The sequence below is a fragment of the Ruditapes philippinarum genome, unplaced genomic scaffold, assembly GCF_026571515.1.
Source record: "Ruditapes philippinarum isolate M1 unplaced genomic scaffold, ASM2657151v2 ctg4522_1_1_1_1, whole genome shotgun sequence".
Classification (NCBI taxonomy): Eukaryota; Metazoa; Mollusca; class Bivalvia; order Venerida; family Veneridae; genus Ruditapes; species Ruditapes philippinarum.
The window spans coordinates 32812-49124 of record NW_026858549.1 but is presented as its reverse complement, the minus strand read 5'-3'; the positions used below and the strand labels follow the sequence as shown (position 1 = coordinate 49124).

The 16313-nt window shown below is 32.8% G+C and overlaps 1 protein-coding gene and 1 long non-coding RNA gene across 2 annotated transcripts in view; both read left to right on the top strand.

The window, feature by feature from the left end:
* The window catches only part of LOC132753565 (carbohydrate sulfotransferase 15-like), a 48671-nt gene extending 33555 nt beyond the window's left edge, over window positions 1-15116 (top strand). The window contains exons 8-9 of the mRNA XM_060744050.1: window positions 14095-14260; window positions 14771-15116. Of these exons, the coding sequence (XP_060600033.1) occupies window positions 14095-14260; window positions 14771-14949 (345 nt within the window). The 3' untranslated portion in view covers window positions 14950-15116. The remainder of the gene's footprint in view (window positions 1-14094; window positions 14261-14770) is intronic.
* LOC132753566 (uncharacterized) lies at window positions 9878-12455 on the top strand. Its single transcript, XR_009628977.1, has 3 exons — window positions 9878-10019; window positions 10770-10892; window positions 12242-12455. It is a non-coding gene; the product is annotated as an uncharacterized LOC132753566 (long non-coding RNA).
* Window positions 15117-16313: the final 1197 nt, after the last annotated feature.

Here is a 16313-nt window from a genome sequence, read left to right as displayed (position 1 = left end):
ACTATTTTTGTTAGAAATGACTGAAAACCAGATATATGTATTAACACGCTACACTATTTTCCGCTTCGTTCGGTATATGTTGCTTGCACAACTATTTTGTAAAACAAAAGTTATAGCGAACTTGCAACTCGAAGCGGGGCAGAATTTTTATGAAAATGTGTGGATACGACGCAGTTCATATTGCTCTATCGTTTTTTTCTTCAAATCAATTATTTATTTGTTTCAGTGTTCACCATAAACTTCGAAATATAATTTTGCATCATTTACTAAAATTTCATTAAAAAGAGATGTTTATTTTCAAAGAAAATAATGACTTTTACGAAATGATACGACGCAGTTGAAAATAAAATATGATACGACGCAGTTGTATTTTCATTGCAGGCTGCATATTGGTTAAACTATTTAATTTATGTACTAGGTATGCTAATAACGTCCAACAATATTTCTTGTTTACAACTTAAGTCAAAAGCAGAGGTCACTCATTGGTTCCATAAACATGGAAATGTAATACAATTCTATTAAGGCTGCATTTTTCGGTCGCATTTTCGTACCTATCATAAGCATCTACAAATTCCGAAAAGCTGTATCAAATGCAATATACATTGAAACACGTGATCGCACACCCATATGACAACGTGTTCCAGTGTTGCCTTAGCATGCTTCTAAAATTGTTCCCGTGAGTTCGAAATGGGAGTGATCACTATTTTTGATACAAAATTTAATATTTCTGTGTAACCTCTCCTGGACCTTGTATTTATCAGTGTATTTATCAGGAATGACCTTTAAAAAAAAGAGAAAGAATTACAAATTTTGAAAAGGTCTCTTGCTATCGGAAGATAGCTCCTTTCTTACTTGTAATTAGCAATAATTTCCGTCAGTTCCGTTATTACTTATGTCTTTTACGTGCCGATTTTATTGTATTCATTTTCTTAATTATCGGTGAGAACAGATGAGCTTGACTATTTGAAACTGAACATAAAATTATTAAAATTATATTATAAATGGTTACGCTACAATATATTTTTGCAAGTAGGTTATGCGTGTTGTTTAGTCATTTTATGTTCAGCTCCGCGGAACTTTACCGCTGATTTTTGTCGTATTGCATTTCTTTATCGCCGATGAGGAAAGGTCTATGTGTTTTCTTTATTTGCACTTAAGTATCATTCTTCTCCTTTAAATAACTTTAGATTTTCAAAATCGAGTTACATATGATACAACTACAAATTATTTTGTAAAGAAGGTGTCCGTTTTGCAAAGGTTTTTACGATGTGCACCGATAAATTTGATACAGATATAAGAAAACATGGTCATTCAACAGTATTGAAGAAGTTTTCACAATATTGAACAGGAAATTTAGGTCAGATTATCGCATCGAATTTTCAACAGACTAGAGAAATGGCATCTTAACATACCTTCATACTAAAGTGTGATTTTTATTTGATAATGAATTGCCTGAAAACTTAAACAAAAGTTTTCAGAAAATGACCTCACAGAGGATTACCCCCTGTTTACATTGAAAATTGCTCTGCTAGTCATACCGAAATAAGAAATTTAAATGTTATTCTCTTTATAATTAATTCAAATATTTATAATCTTAAAACTTCACGCCATAAGTTAATAAAAAGCTGCTTATTTGTACAGGTACGTTAACAAATTTTGTTGAAAAAAAAAACAAAAACAAATCCGACAGGTATGTCCGACCGAGGCCGAGCTGTTTATGTTTACTGAATTCAAATCACTTGAACTGAACTGCTATGAATTCGAAAACACCAGGGACTTTTTATTCTTTCGTGTGGAAAACCTATCAAGCTAGTTTCAAAATGTCGATGGTTCTCTACAGGTGCACCATTTTGCCTGAAATAATGCACAAAGGTGCGCCTGAGGTCCTCGCCCCTTATGTGTAGAGTGAAAGTTTGAAAACAAACCACAAAAAGCAGTCATTTCCCAGAACATGCAAAACCACAGTTAACTTAGAGCGTAGCTAGCCAAAATGAATTCAAGTTAATAGATTTCTACATTTTTTTTGCGAAAAAAATTAGGGATAATATTGAACATACAGGAAATATAAGAAATTATTTCAGATATTATGATTAATTAGGTAACATGTTCATGATTAACTAAAAAGTAGATTCCGCAATGTAAACTTTCAAATTAAATGTTATATTGGACATGACACAATGTATTCTAAATAATCAAAAGCAACAGAAAATTGCTACACACCTCAAATGATCTGGGTTTTTTATCTAGCGCAAGTGATTATTCCATAAAATAGAAACATACTGCCAAAATTATCCCTGTTGTAAAGACTGCCAAAAATACAACTGCGTCGTATCATATTTTATTTTCAACTGCGTCGTATCATTTCGTAAAAATCATTATTTTCTTTAAAAATAAATGTCTCTTTTTAATGAAATTTTAGTAAATGATGCAAAATTATATTTCAAAGTTTATGGTGAACTCTGAAACAAATATATAATTGATTTGAAGGGGAAAACGATAGATAAAGCAATATGAACTGCGTCGTATCCACACATTTTCATAAAAATTCTGCTCCGCTTCGAGTTGCAAGTTCGCTATAACTTTTGTTTTACAAAATAGTTGTGCAAGCAACATATACCGAACGAAGCGGAAAATAGTGTAGCGTGTTAATACATATAATTATCTGGTTTTCAGTCATTTCCAACAAAAAGAGTTAGAAACAAAAACATACGTTTTTCGTTCCAAGATGGCATCGTTTGTTTACATTTTGTAGGATACGACGCAGTTTTGATTCCCAGCCCTGGGTAATACTTTAATACTTTAACAACTTCGTCTTTGTTACTTTTGCAACGACACTGCAGGGAACGTGTTACAGTATCGCGTTTTCCGGTTACAGTATGGAGGATTATTTGTGTGAGGACAGGTCCGGTCCATACTACAAGTAGTTTAGTTTCTAAAAGATATTTTGTGCTTTGCTTGTAAGGAACAGAATCCGGTATCTAGTCATATATTTATTCAGACCCTGCACAGCAGATTTATCTCTATATTGTCTCATTAATCTGCGGTGCAGGTTTGACGGTTTGAAACTTTGAATCGAGAGACCAACACATTTTTCTCCCATTTCGACATTATTTTTGCATGCCTAGAAAAAGTAAATCTGCAAAACGTTAGTCCTTTATGTTAGGAAACGTTTATAAAAGTAAATGACCTGTTGAACCTATTTTCCTGTTCGTCAAATGAGTTTGAAAAATAAACAATGTTACAGTATAGAGCGAGGTGATTTGTGCAGGGTTACAGCATAGATCTAGCGATTTTTATCCGATTTTGTTACAGTTTATACCCAGATTTCGGTTACAGCTTAGACTTCGACATTTTCTATCTATACTAGGTAAAATGTATGAATGATACATAGACGAAACCCAACTGGTGAGCTTATTGGCCCGATGGCTATTTGTCCGTCTGTCGTACACATGTGTGTGCAGTCTCATCCGCTCTGTAACTTCTTGGCTAAATGTGATGAAATTTATGAAACTTTCTACGTAAGTTGTTCAAATGGTTTCGGTTGCAATCGGGGATACGAAAACCCAAAATATAGATTTAAAAAAGGCAATGTTTAACGATTCCTTTAATATCGAACCAAAAAAGCATTCAAATCAAATCATGATCATGGCGTCCTTTCGAATGCTTCTTCGATGAAGTCAAGTTTATTTTGTCATTATTAAATTAAAACTCGTTTTTATTTATTTCAGACATCCTGTATAGAAGTTTTCATGTTTCTGAAAAAGAAAATAATATTAAAAGTCAATTACAATATCCTGATGGAGGTACATAACAGTGGCAGAGTCGGGATAAGGTCGCCGACTTCAATACTGCTGTGGTTGAAATCCCATCATGACTTTGGATTCTTTGTATGCGAGGAATCTATCAAGCTAGTTTACGGAAGGTAGATGGTTCTAGTCAGGTGCCCGCTCGTGTCTGAAATGTTTTACAAAGGGTATCTTGGGTCTTGCTTTACAATAAAGCAGAAATGTTTTCACATGACATCAGTGTCGTTGAAATTTAAAATCCAAAAAAACAAAACTTAACAAACCCTTTTAAATACTTACAAAATGCATTATTCTAGATGGAAATTACAACTTAAAATAAGTTTTAAGGTTGCAGTATGTCTCACTTAAATACTGTTTAATCACCCTTAGGGTAATGTCTGCTTTTTAATTGTGTCTTTTGACAGTTTATCTGTGGTATGCTGGCTTCATAACCTCCGATCCCCTCTCAAAATTTTATTTTATTTAGTTTCACTCATTTTATTCTCGTTAAGGGCACACGCAATTTTTAACCTGGGGGTTATATGCCGCTTTTCATGGAATGGCAATAACGTGTCACATTGAAGGTTCCATGATAACCGCAATATGAACACATCCACAGATGTTATTTGCCAGTTCATGTTTAATGTGAAGTCTGCTGAAGCCAGACGTGGACGGTAGCTTGCAGTTACCAATACCGTCCATGAACAGTCTCAATCAAAATGAGGCTGCAACATTTTCATGTTTTCCGTGTTGGACTTCTGTTAAGGATTCTGTTTTTTCTATATTTTATTACTAATAGGCATTATTATAATGTGTAATGAAATCAAGCAATAATCTTTCATCTCTCCATACAATTTGATAAAAGTTACTGTTGTTGTCGTGAAAACAGTCAAGTGAAAACAGTAAGTTAGGACATTACATATCCGGCAAAAAGTCTCAATCTGAAATTTAAAGTAAGGAAAAGCAAACTATAACTTTTCTGCTGTAGAAAAAAGGAATACATGTACAGCCTTTCAAGAATGTATTTAATAGATAGGTATGAGTTATTTCATAAAAAATAATGGATACACGAACTTTGTTTGAAATTTGGCAAGTATCTCAACTGTAACCGAATCTGGGTACAAACTGTAACAAAATTGGATCAAAGTCGCTATGTCTATGCTGTAACCCAGCAAAATTCACCTCGCTCTATACTGTAACATTGTTTATTTTGTCAATTGCATTTGACGAACAGGAAAAATAGGTTAAACTGGTCATTTACTTTTATAAACGTTTCTAAACACAAAGGACTAACGTTTTGTAGATTTACTTTATCTATGCATGCATAAATAATGTCGGAATGGGAAAACAATGTGTTGGTCTCTCGGTTCAAACTGTCAAATCTGCACATTTATGAGACAATATAGAGATAAATCTGCGGTACAGGGTCTGAAGAAATATATAACTAGATACCGGATCCTGTTCCTTACAAGCAAAGCAAAAAAAACAACCTTTTAGAAACTAAACTACTTGTAGTATGGACCTGAATAAAAATCACCTACCTCTCTTCCCATAAATAATCCTCCATCTTTAAATTTTTATACTGTAACCGGAAAACGCGATAGTGTAACACGTTCCCTACGGTGAACGACGTTCGTAAATAATTCTCACGATCATACAATCGGTTTATGCAGTAACTTTGACTGAGGAGAAAAGAACATATACACCATTCAAAAATGGCGTCTCAAGTATAAGCGGTGAGTATAATTATTTAAAACAAGTATTAATTTATTTAATATAGCAATGTTTATTAAAGCAATATTTTTTTGTATGTTCACTTATGCCCTTAAGGGCCATGTGTTTTCGTTTATAAATAAAATAAAATATTATTACGATGAATATTATATAGCCGTATAGGATTATAGAGAATATAAGTCCTGAGTGTTCTGGTGTTTGGAAATAGGTATATAGGTAATATTTAGTATCATGTAAGCCGTGACCTGTGGGAAGGGCCAAGGACTTTATGCCATATATAATTTTAAAAAATCCAGTGTGGATACACCGATTCCTGACTGTCATATAATGCTTTTCCCAACCAAATACATTAAGCCAAATGGGTGGTCAGGTGAGAGATTGGGTGTGCACTGACATCACTAATAGTTATTTGGATAAGAATTGAGTTGAAATCAAATCCCATGTGTAAGGATTCTACTCTGAGCATGTAATAATCAGATAGTGTTTTTGTATGGAAGGGATTATTCGCCACTCTAATTAATATGAATACAATGTAATTGATATGAAGACATTCTTATTATTTTGAAGACATTCTTATTGATAGGAAGACATTATTATTATTATTATGTAACATTGTTATTTAATATGAAGACATTATTATTAATACGTTGTAATCATTATGCAATATTAAGATGTTGTACTTGCTGACGTAACTCGAACATTCAATTTACACTTCAGTTCTAAGGCTGTAAACATGCAAACTATAATTAGATATTTAATTTGCTGGCTTTCAAATATTTTTCCTTTATTTGAATTTGCTTTCTATAATTAATTTACAAAATCATGGTAATTTTAGTCCCATGCTGACATTGTGTATTATGTATTCGAAACAGCAGTTTGCATAGCACACTAACAGTTTCGAAGTGTAAATCAAAATTAATTAGGTTTTTGCGCTAGAATTGGCCCTTTTAATCAACGGGGAATAACTGGTGTAATAACCGCTCCCTGACCGATGTTCACAAATCTGATACTACGAAAACTAATCCGATCATGTGGAGGTTAATGACTACCAAATATTTCCCCCTATATATAACACACCGTATTACCGGCGCCAGTGATGGCAGATCACTGCAGTGATGGCAGATAGCTGAAATTTACCGCTTGGTACAGGTAGGTTATAAATTTGGTTGGTATTATAATATTACACAAATACGGCCCATTTCATTGATATGAAACTATTGTCCATTGACTGGAGATACTATTAGGTAATTTTGGACTCGTTTTTTCCTGTTTTTGTTCCTGTACCTAGCGGTAAATTTCAGCTACATTGTATCTGCCATCACTGCAGTGATCTGCCATCACAATACGGTGTGTATAACGTATAGAAAAAAGGCCAAGTTTGAGGCAAAATATCTCAAAATCCGCTGCATACAGTATGCCACATGCATACCTTTTCTGAAAGATCTTCAAAAATGAGTTGATGTAAAGAATAAAAATAATATGTTGCGCATTATGCAAGAGAGATCATGTTCGTTGTTGTTGTTGTATATAGAGCTATTTCAGGCAGGGTATCAGGTCAGGGTATCGCATTTTAACATGGCCAGCGATTGGCTGAAAAAAGTGCAGGGGAAACCGTATGATTCAATTTATACATGAGGTGGTTGGATGAAAACAGGGTATTTTTAAGTATAAAACTAATTTAAAAAGTAATACTACATTGTTTTCTGAAGAAAATGAAACATTTCATGAGTCTCTATAATGATAATTTTGACTTGGATATTTGCATTTATAAAAAGTGTATGTCAGTCCTGTGATCAGCAGAATATTTCAATGAAATGGGGGTAATCCTTTTTGAAGTCATTTTGCAAAAAAATGGTTGGCTACCCCTATATAACAGGAACATTTTTATGTGTCAGGCATTTCATTCTGCTAGAAAAATCACCTCTTTAGCATGAAAACTCAATTTTAAGGTAGGATTAGGGACCATTTCTTATAATGTAAGTCTATGTAAATATCAATGTGAGTGTCTGACCATTACGATGTTTGATCGGATCTTTTCCATGAGGTGATTTTTACGTCCGCACCGAAAGGGATCAAGTAGTATTAAACAGCGACCTCTGTCGTAAGAAAAAGCACTACAAAAATTGGTTCCCCGCTTCGTTTTTTTGATAACGTCAACATTGATATAAAGACGATTTTTTTAATGAGTCAATGTTAAACATCATTTTATACTGCAATGATGTTTCGATTGATTAAATGTTGAACATTTTATTACAAATGAATTAACACATATTCGGTAGGGTCCATATACTGATTAACCTAATGTTGATTTTAATGTGTGATTTTAAATTTAAATGTATTAAATACCAATTTTCAGAATGAAACAAGAAAAACGTGTATAAAAAATAAAATTAACGTATAACAAAGATATATTTAAAAATACCTTTATAATTATAAAGATACGAAATACACTAAGTATTGAAAATAACCAAAATCTAACATCAAATTCACTATCGCAAAAGTACAAACTGAAATTGGAATGTCATAAAGCATAATAGGTGAACTGGCGGATAATCCCTTCCATATTTTTGAATGGGATGTATCCTGTATATTCACTGTCCCCCTAAATAGGAATCCAGTGTAAAAGATGTCTATGATATTGGCAGTCAGAGCAAACAATGAATAAACTGACAAAAGAGTGTGTGCATATTGTAAAGAAGCTCGTGTAGTGGGTGAAGGCCACTGGCACCAGAGATCTTAAATAATCATAAAATAAATTAAATTATACCCAAATGATACAAACTGCCTGAAATATTATCACTGCACAACGACAAGTATTATTTTTTCTAAATATACTGAAATAGATCTACACACACAAGCTTTTCCAGTTTTTAGACTATTTGTTTCAGTTTCGTGTGTATAAATAAATATTTATCATCGTTAATTGCGTTTGTTGTTTATTCTTCTTATAATATATCGTCGGATGTCCTAAATTTGTCCCTGTCCTAGAGTCAACACCCTTACTTTGTATGCCAGAAAGTCTCAACAAATGTCAGTTAATAAAGAAAACAGTTGTATATTTTTATACATTAAAGTAAATTTAATGTATCTGCGAAATTTCTTTATCAAAGAACGCTTGGATCATAAGGAAATATAGTGTATCAAACTGGCACTGTAAAATGCTTTGGGTAACGAACCATGGCCACCCGAGTATATATTTGTATAAAATACAATAGATCAATTAATGGGTGAATTTGAACATTTAACAGTTTACCTGATATGTTTACACCTTTTATCCCTTATTATCCCTTTATTACTAATTTCTATATAAGTGGTACCTTACCTCCAAATAATTGTACATTATGCAATGGTACGTAAGTCGTAACCTCCAAATTCCTTTGAGACATGTAACAGATATAGTAAGGTAGCCTATGGCATACCTAAAATGATAAGCTGGACCATCTCTCTTCCTCATCTCTGGCCCCTGGCCTACATTAATCGTTTTATCTTGTCACTGTTTTCCTGTACATGCGAAGTTGTTTTAAATAGTTTCATCAGCATTAAATGAAATCGACGAAGATATTTTCTTATGCATTTTATATAGGGAAAATAATAACACCGGCGGGGTGTACTCTGGCTTTCCATAGTTAAACTCCGAAAAGGTGTATCAAATGCATTGAAATCACTACTCAGTCGTTCGGATGTGACTTTACATCTAGGTCCAGTTTTGAGTGCTTAAACACTTGGCAGGTTAAAAATCTAGGAGAAGCTTCTGGAATTGGGGCATCTTTCTGTATTTTGCACTATCCTCCAACAATTTAAAATGACTAATGTCTTCTGGAGGACCCGCCCATATGGGCAACCGTGGGCGAGAATGAATAAACTCAAAATACACACTAAATATTATCGACAACACTGGGTAGTGTAGAGACAGGCCTTACTGTTTGTAGCCCAATTTTTGTAAGCTCACTCTTTTGTTGGAGCATTGTCTCTATCCGCATTTTAGAAATCATGATCACAATGTAGAAACATGTCGTGTTTTTTCCGTTGATTTTTACATTTTTTACCCTAAATCAATGTGAAGAGATGAGATGAATTAAATGTCTTAAAGTGCATTTCGGCGGGTCGAAAGGAGAGTTTTAAGCATTAATAGTTCAAGCGCCTTGTCCGGTATATACGGGAATACGGTACTAAGTTAGGTGCTCAAACACTGTTTTTAGTCTCACTCTTTGTATATTTGTATTATGATATCACTTAAACTTTACATGGACTGCAGAAAAAAATCCACAATTTCAGCAGATATTGATAATCTTTTTTCTGAGTTGGTGATTATAATATCTTGCTATATTTCTTCAATATTTTATTTTACAGGAGTTAAGAAAAGTGGTACCTCTGACTTTTTCAACAGAATCGTAGCGCATCCAGAATTTCAGACACCAAGTTTCAAGAAGGCACAATGGTTTCCTAGGTTACGCGCCGGTATAGACACTAAATTTATCACAGAAAGATCCGATTTTATAAGTGAGTATTTCTTTTAAGAATAAACTCATTTTGAATAAATGAATCCATTTTTATTTATTTATTTATTTATTTATTTATTTATTTATTTGCATTATTGTATTTACTTATTTAATTAAATTTTGATCATTTATTTTCTTATAATTTCATGATTGATTGATTGATTGATTAATTAATTAATTATTTGAAGTTATTGATTAATAATGTCAATCACCTAAAGATATTAATTAATCAATTAGTAATTGACATTGTTCATGATTTAAATCAATGAATTAATTATTTAATTATGAGCGACCGCCGTACGGACGAACGGACATTTCAAGGGGATTGTCATTATAGAATTTGTTTCTTTGATATTTTTCAATCCCGCAAGTCACCTTTTTATCCCGGAAATTACAATTGTCTCTTAATGCCACGTTGTACATAAGTCCTAACTCTGTTATGGTTATACCCTAGGATCGGACGGACAGATGTCTGGGCGCTCGGATCAATCCATCCATCCATCCATCCATCTTAGTTTGTTCTATTTTATTATTTATTTATTTTGTTTTACTTATATTGTTATAAATTCTTACCGATTTCTTTCAAGTTAACGGTTTGCGCCAGTAATTTTTTTTAGTTTTTACCCCACAATATAGCTGATTACTGTAAAACATATTATTCTCACCTATTACTGCAGAGAGCAAAAGTAAACCAGCTTTATTTTAAAATCTAATCTCACATGTTTTCATTTTTAAACCAACACTATTGCAGATACTATCCAGAAAGGTATCGATAATCGAAGTATTAAGTTTTACATCTCAATGTTTGATAGTGCAGCAGACGGCATTCAGAACTGCACGAGACGGAGGGTCACCACTAATAAATGTATAACTGGTAAGTTCCTATGCGAAGTTCGTTTCCTCTTTCTGCGATTTTTGCGCATGCTGCTCGCGGTTTTCTCTGGCATATAATCATATTCATAATGAAATTGTTCGATAAATTGATAAATAAATAAATAGATAAATAAATAAATTGCGAATATGTAGATATAGACAATAGAGTGAAAAAAAAAACAACAACAAAAACTATCAACATCAGCAAGAACATCATCAACAACAACAACAACAACAACAACAAGAAAAACATTTTATGGTGTGTGTGTGTTTCATACACTACAAGATGCTATAAGTCAGTTTGCGCGTTTCGCACTACACTTTTAAAAAGCGCACAGCTCATCTGTCTGTGCAGAATATAAACTACCAATTACCTCCCCTGATCAGTTAAAACAGTGCAACTTGCCAAAGTCTGAACCATAAAACAGACTTCGTACTCTCAGTGTCTGAAAGCTAGAAGGGACCCTCAGTAAGCCTAGAATACATATAAACATATTTCTCCTATAATGGAAATGTTTATTCGAGTTTTATTTAACAAATAATCTTTCAAAATTCGAAAATTGCCTACATCAGTACTTTCTTTTTTTCATGATTATAAATAAATACTCAATTTCAAAGTCTAATGGCGTGAATCAGTCGTATGATTTTTAGTGGCGATTATAAGATTTACACGTTTCTTTTCTTAAATTTTCTCTGTATTGAGACTAAGTTTTGAAAAAGGACATTATACACCCTTTCACATATTATTATTATATTGTTAAACTTTTTAACACTTAAGGTGTATAAAGCTATATATCTGATAAAATAATTATTGTTTGGATTTAAAAAGAGAATACTTCCAAAATGCTTGTATGAAATAAAAATGGCAATAATTAGCCTTAAAGCGAGCTGCGCAGCTAATTGGATAAAACCCTACTTAAAATAGCAAAATAATATTTTGTTCCGGAACATTTTATTCTGTTTGCGTACATTATTCATGTGTTAAATAACAGAGACATTATATGTTACTTCTTTTTCGTGATACAACCATATAATAATGGAACCAATATTATTTTACTGTTGATAAATTTTATAAAAAATATTTCATAAGATTTAGATTTGAGCCGCGTCACGACAAAACCAACATAATGAGTTTGCGACCAGTATGGATCCAGACCAGTCTGCGCATACGCGCAGTCTGATCAGGATCCATGCTGTTGGCTATCAGGGTTTGTAAGCGAACAGCATGGATCCTGATCAGACTGCGCGGATGCGCAGGCTGGTCTGGATCCATGCTGGTCGCAAACCCATTATGTTGGTTTTGTCATGACACGGCTCATATAGATTTATACCCTTTAATTTATTTCAAAGCGGAAGCCACGCCAGCAAATCTTCACATGCACACCGGCTGGAAGCTGATGCCCGGCAACGAAGGATTAACGGAACCACGTTATACCAATTTTCATTATATCAAACATTTGACGCCTGATGTAAAGATTATCATTATTTTTAGAAATCCAGTGTCAAGGTAAGTGTCTCTGCTGTTTTAACCCGGTGCTAGGGGGTGGGGTGAAAAGATAGTTCACATTTAATTAGCTTTTATCAGAGACATAGATAACTATGTAATCTATGTCTCTGCTTTTATGAACAGAATCAGTCACATTAAAATAAGTCGAAATAGTAAATTGATCGAATAGAAAGAAAGAAACTTCATTTGGCTTTCAGACGGTTAACTACGCGGGTTGTAAATTAAAAAAAAATTGTCTTTTGGTTTTTATAAATAGACAAGCATTTATGACTCATAACTTGCTGTAATGGTTGTTCGTTATCTCTTATTTTGAGTACTTTTGTTAGAAATGTTTTTTTTGCTAAGGAGAACCATGCAAGGGATTCTTGCTTAACAAATTTAATATCAAATTATAATCCGCAATGATCTATGTTCTAGCTACATGAAGTCATGTCAGTGAAAATCGTGAAAGAAAAACAGAAAAGAAAAAAGGGAAAGAAAAAAAAGACCCTTAAAATTGATGGCATAATAATTTACAAATGTAGTATATCACAATGCCACTGCTATTGTCTTTTCATTTTGCACTTTTTGTCATTTGTGTAAATAATTTGTGTTTATGAATATACACGTACACGTACATGTTCAGCTGAAAATGTCAAAATACCAAATGAATTGCAAAATGTTCAAATTCTACACAATCCATATACTCATAACAATCAGTATAGTAGCATTACAATTATATTACATGTTCGATTTTAACTTTCAGACTATTTCTGGACTTTATGCATCAGATAAAACTAAGCAGTGAACATAATATTGATGAACACGAAGCAGCAAACAAGTTTCATCATGTTGCCAAAACATTGATAGACGAATACACGATATGCTTTGATAAATTCTCAATGAGACGTTGTATTTATGATGAAGATTTTGAAAAAGGACTTCCACAGGTAGTACAAAATGTTTTTCCTTTCATATCCACATATCAAGGTTCCTTTCATATCCAGGTTCCAAAGGAGGTAAAACATTTGACGCCAGACCTAGTGCTTTCTCGTTTGAAACTTTTCTTGGGGTTTCTCTAACTCGTGAATTATAAGGGGCACGTTCTCGGTCAAAGGATCAACCTCATTTCTAGTTTTCATTACATTTCACCTTTCATCTAATCCCTCTTTACCTATGTTAATTCAATACCATTCAATGTAATACTTCATTAATTAAAATGTTCCCGCTTTTTGTGTCACGGGTCAATGTTACTAAACCCTACTACTAGTATCTGCCAAAAAGGCCAGCTCTCTTAGAAATTAATTTAGCTCAGTAAAAGGAAAATTTTAAATTCAAACTATTTCATTCAACACTAATTGTCTTTCTTGAGTAATATCACAATAACTATGTAACTCTTATTTTCTGCATATTGTGCCTTTAAATGTAAATTATTATTATTCAATAAACACATTTCATATTAAACTATTTTGTCTCACCTTAGATATGTTAATCTTATTGACATATTTTTATTATCTATATATACAAACCTGTTTTCTTTTTTACGTGATCACCTGCGATACTAATGCAATACTATTCTTGTTTGATATTGTTTACACCCCATCTAACCGAACTGATTTAGCCGATGAATACAAAAATATTGTATGTAAAAAATAACCATTAAATACGCAATGATATGAGATAATATAATAGAACATTTCCTCATTTCATATTTCAGGGGAGTCAGTATTTGGCTGAAAGTTTCCGAGCTGGTTTTTATGCCTTTTACATGGAAGAACTCCTGTCTGTATTTCAGGAGGATCAACTATTTGTCATTAATATGGAACAATATCTTACAAAAACGAGACAAACTTTAAAAGAAACGTTCAAGTTTCTTAACATGAGTAAGTTGATGTGTCGTAATACTAACAGAGCTGCTCTATCTATATGAGATTTTGTTAAGTTTGAAGTTTTAACATGTCTAAACGTTAGCGTAAATAGAATGTCTTGATTACTCAGCAGACTTTTACTTATTTAAGTGGTGCTGTGTGTGACAATCAAATGCAACTATCTATAAAGATCTAATACCCGTCCAAACACAGGATATCTGTGAGAAACACATTTAAGTTGGAAACCGCTTTTAGGCAGCTTCATTTGAATGTTGTGAATTATAATTGTAATACATAATAAAACGAGTACTAATGTTCAAATCACATACAATTACTTTATTAACTAATGTCTTACATTTGACTTGCATATAATGACAAAGTTTCTAAGAAAGTACAGAACAGTTAACCATCCAATATAATTACGTCAGCCATGACGTCATTTTCCTCGTAGACATAAACAAAGCTTCCAGTAGATAAAGAATTTTACTCAGTTTTATGGAAGATGTTTTGTTCTTTTTGTTTCAGGTGCAATATCTTCAAGAGAATTGTCAGAAATACTGAATTTTAATGTATCTAACGAATCCAAGAAGCATTATGACATGTTGCCAAAGACTAAACATCTGCTGTATGAATTCTATAAACCGTACAACAAACAAATGGCAACACTTCTGAAAGACAATTCTTTTTTATTTCCGGAAAGATAATTCGTTCCATTATATTAAATATTTACAGAAAAATAATCATTTCGTTGTTATTCTTTTAAAATACAAGTCATGCCGCGGTGTTTTATTTACCGTATTTATTTTGTTTAATTTAGGTTTACTCACACTAACCATATAGATCATATGGCGACTTTCCATCTTTAAATGCTGAAGGAAGATCTAAGGCGGTCATCCGTTCATTTACTTCAGGCAAGCACGAACAGACCAATAGGTGTACGTGCGTGTAATCCGTGTAAATATTTATGTAAACACACTATCAGAGTATTAGGACAGATAGCTAGATTACGTAATAAACTATTGCAACATTTTGTAGAACGTAGCTAGTTATAACAATAGGCAACTATGAAAATGCATTATCAATATTTCAAGTGCATTTCAGATAAGAGGATAAGAGTAAGTCCTTCAAAGCAATGTTTTTATCAATCCTTACTTGTTTTGATAATATACGAGAGCTGATGAGGACCATTATACCTCCAGAAATAAAATACTAAAACTAGAGATAGTGGAATAAAATAAGTAGTATTATATTTATTCAAAGGAAAAGGCGTACCGTCAAGGGCAAAAGTTATTAATGTCAAGGACAATGTGTTGTTAATAAATTGATCAAATGTAATATGGTTATAATGTAAAGAAAAAGACATGCGGTCAAGGCAGCAGTTATTAATGTCAAGGACAAAGGGATCAATTGTAATATGGCAAAAACGTAAAGTAAAAGGCGTGTCACGAAGAGCAACGGTAATTTATGCCAAGGAAAAGGCATAATAAAGCAAGGGATCACATGTATTATTGTAATAATCCGAAATAGAGAGATGTACTACATTTTTTAAAAGATTCACAAAATGAAAACAAAATATCGCCAATGCTTGATAACAAAAATATATGAAATCACGAAAAGACAAAACAAACTCAACAACACCAACAAAAACAACAACAAACACACAAGAAAAACAACAACAACCAATATCCAGAAGAAAAAAGACTCATTGTTATAAAAGTAAAGAACACTTCAATAATTACAAATTTGAATTAAAAGCCCAGAAAGAAAAACTCAATAAAACGATGGCTTACTAGTGTTATATCTCACTTGAAATCAAAGCAAAATTGATAAAAAGACTATCGGGATAAAAATCCAACTTGAATGTGTGCACCTAATTAGAATGACTTATTTTATAATAGGCCAATAGAGTTGTCATTTTGTACTTCACATCTAAAATTTGAATGTCAAATCTTGCTGTTTAGTATAATATGAGCCGATCATTATTTTTCAGGTTTACGATTAAAACTCTGAATTTGTGGACTGGATTTACCCTGCTTTGAATTTGGAACAATTGTCCGTTTGAAGTTTT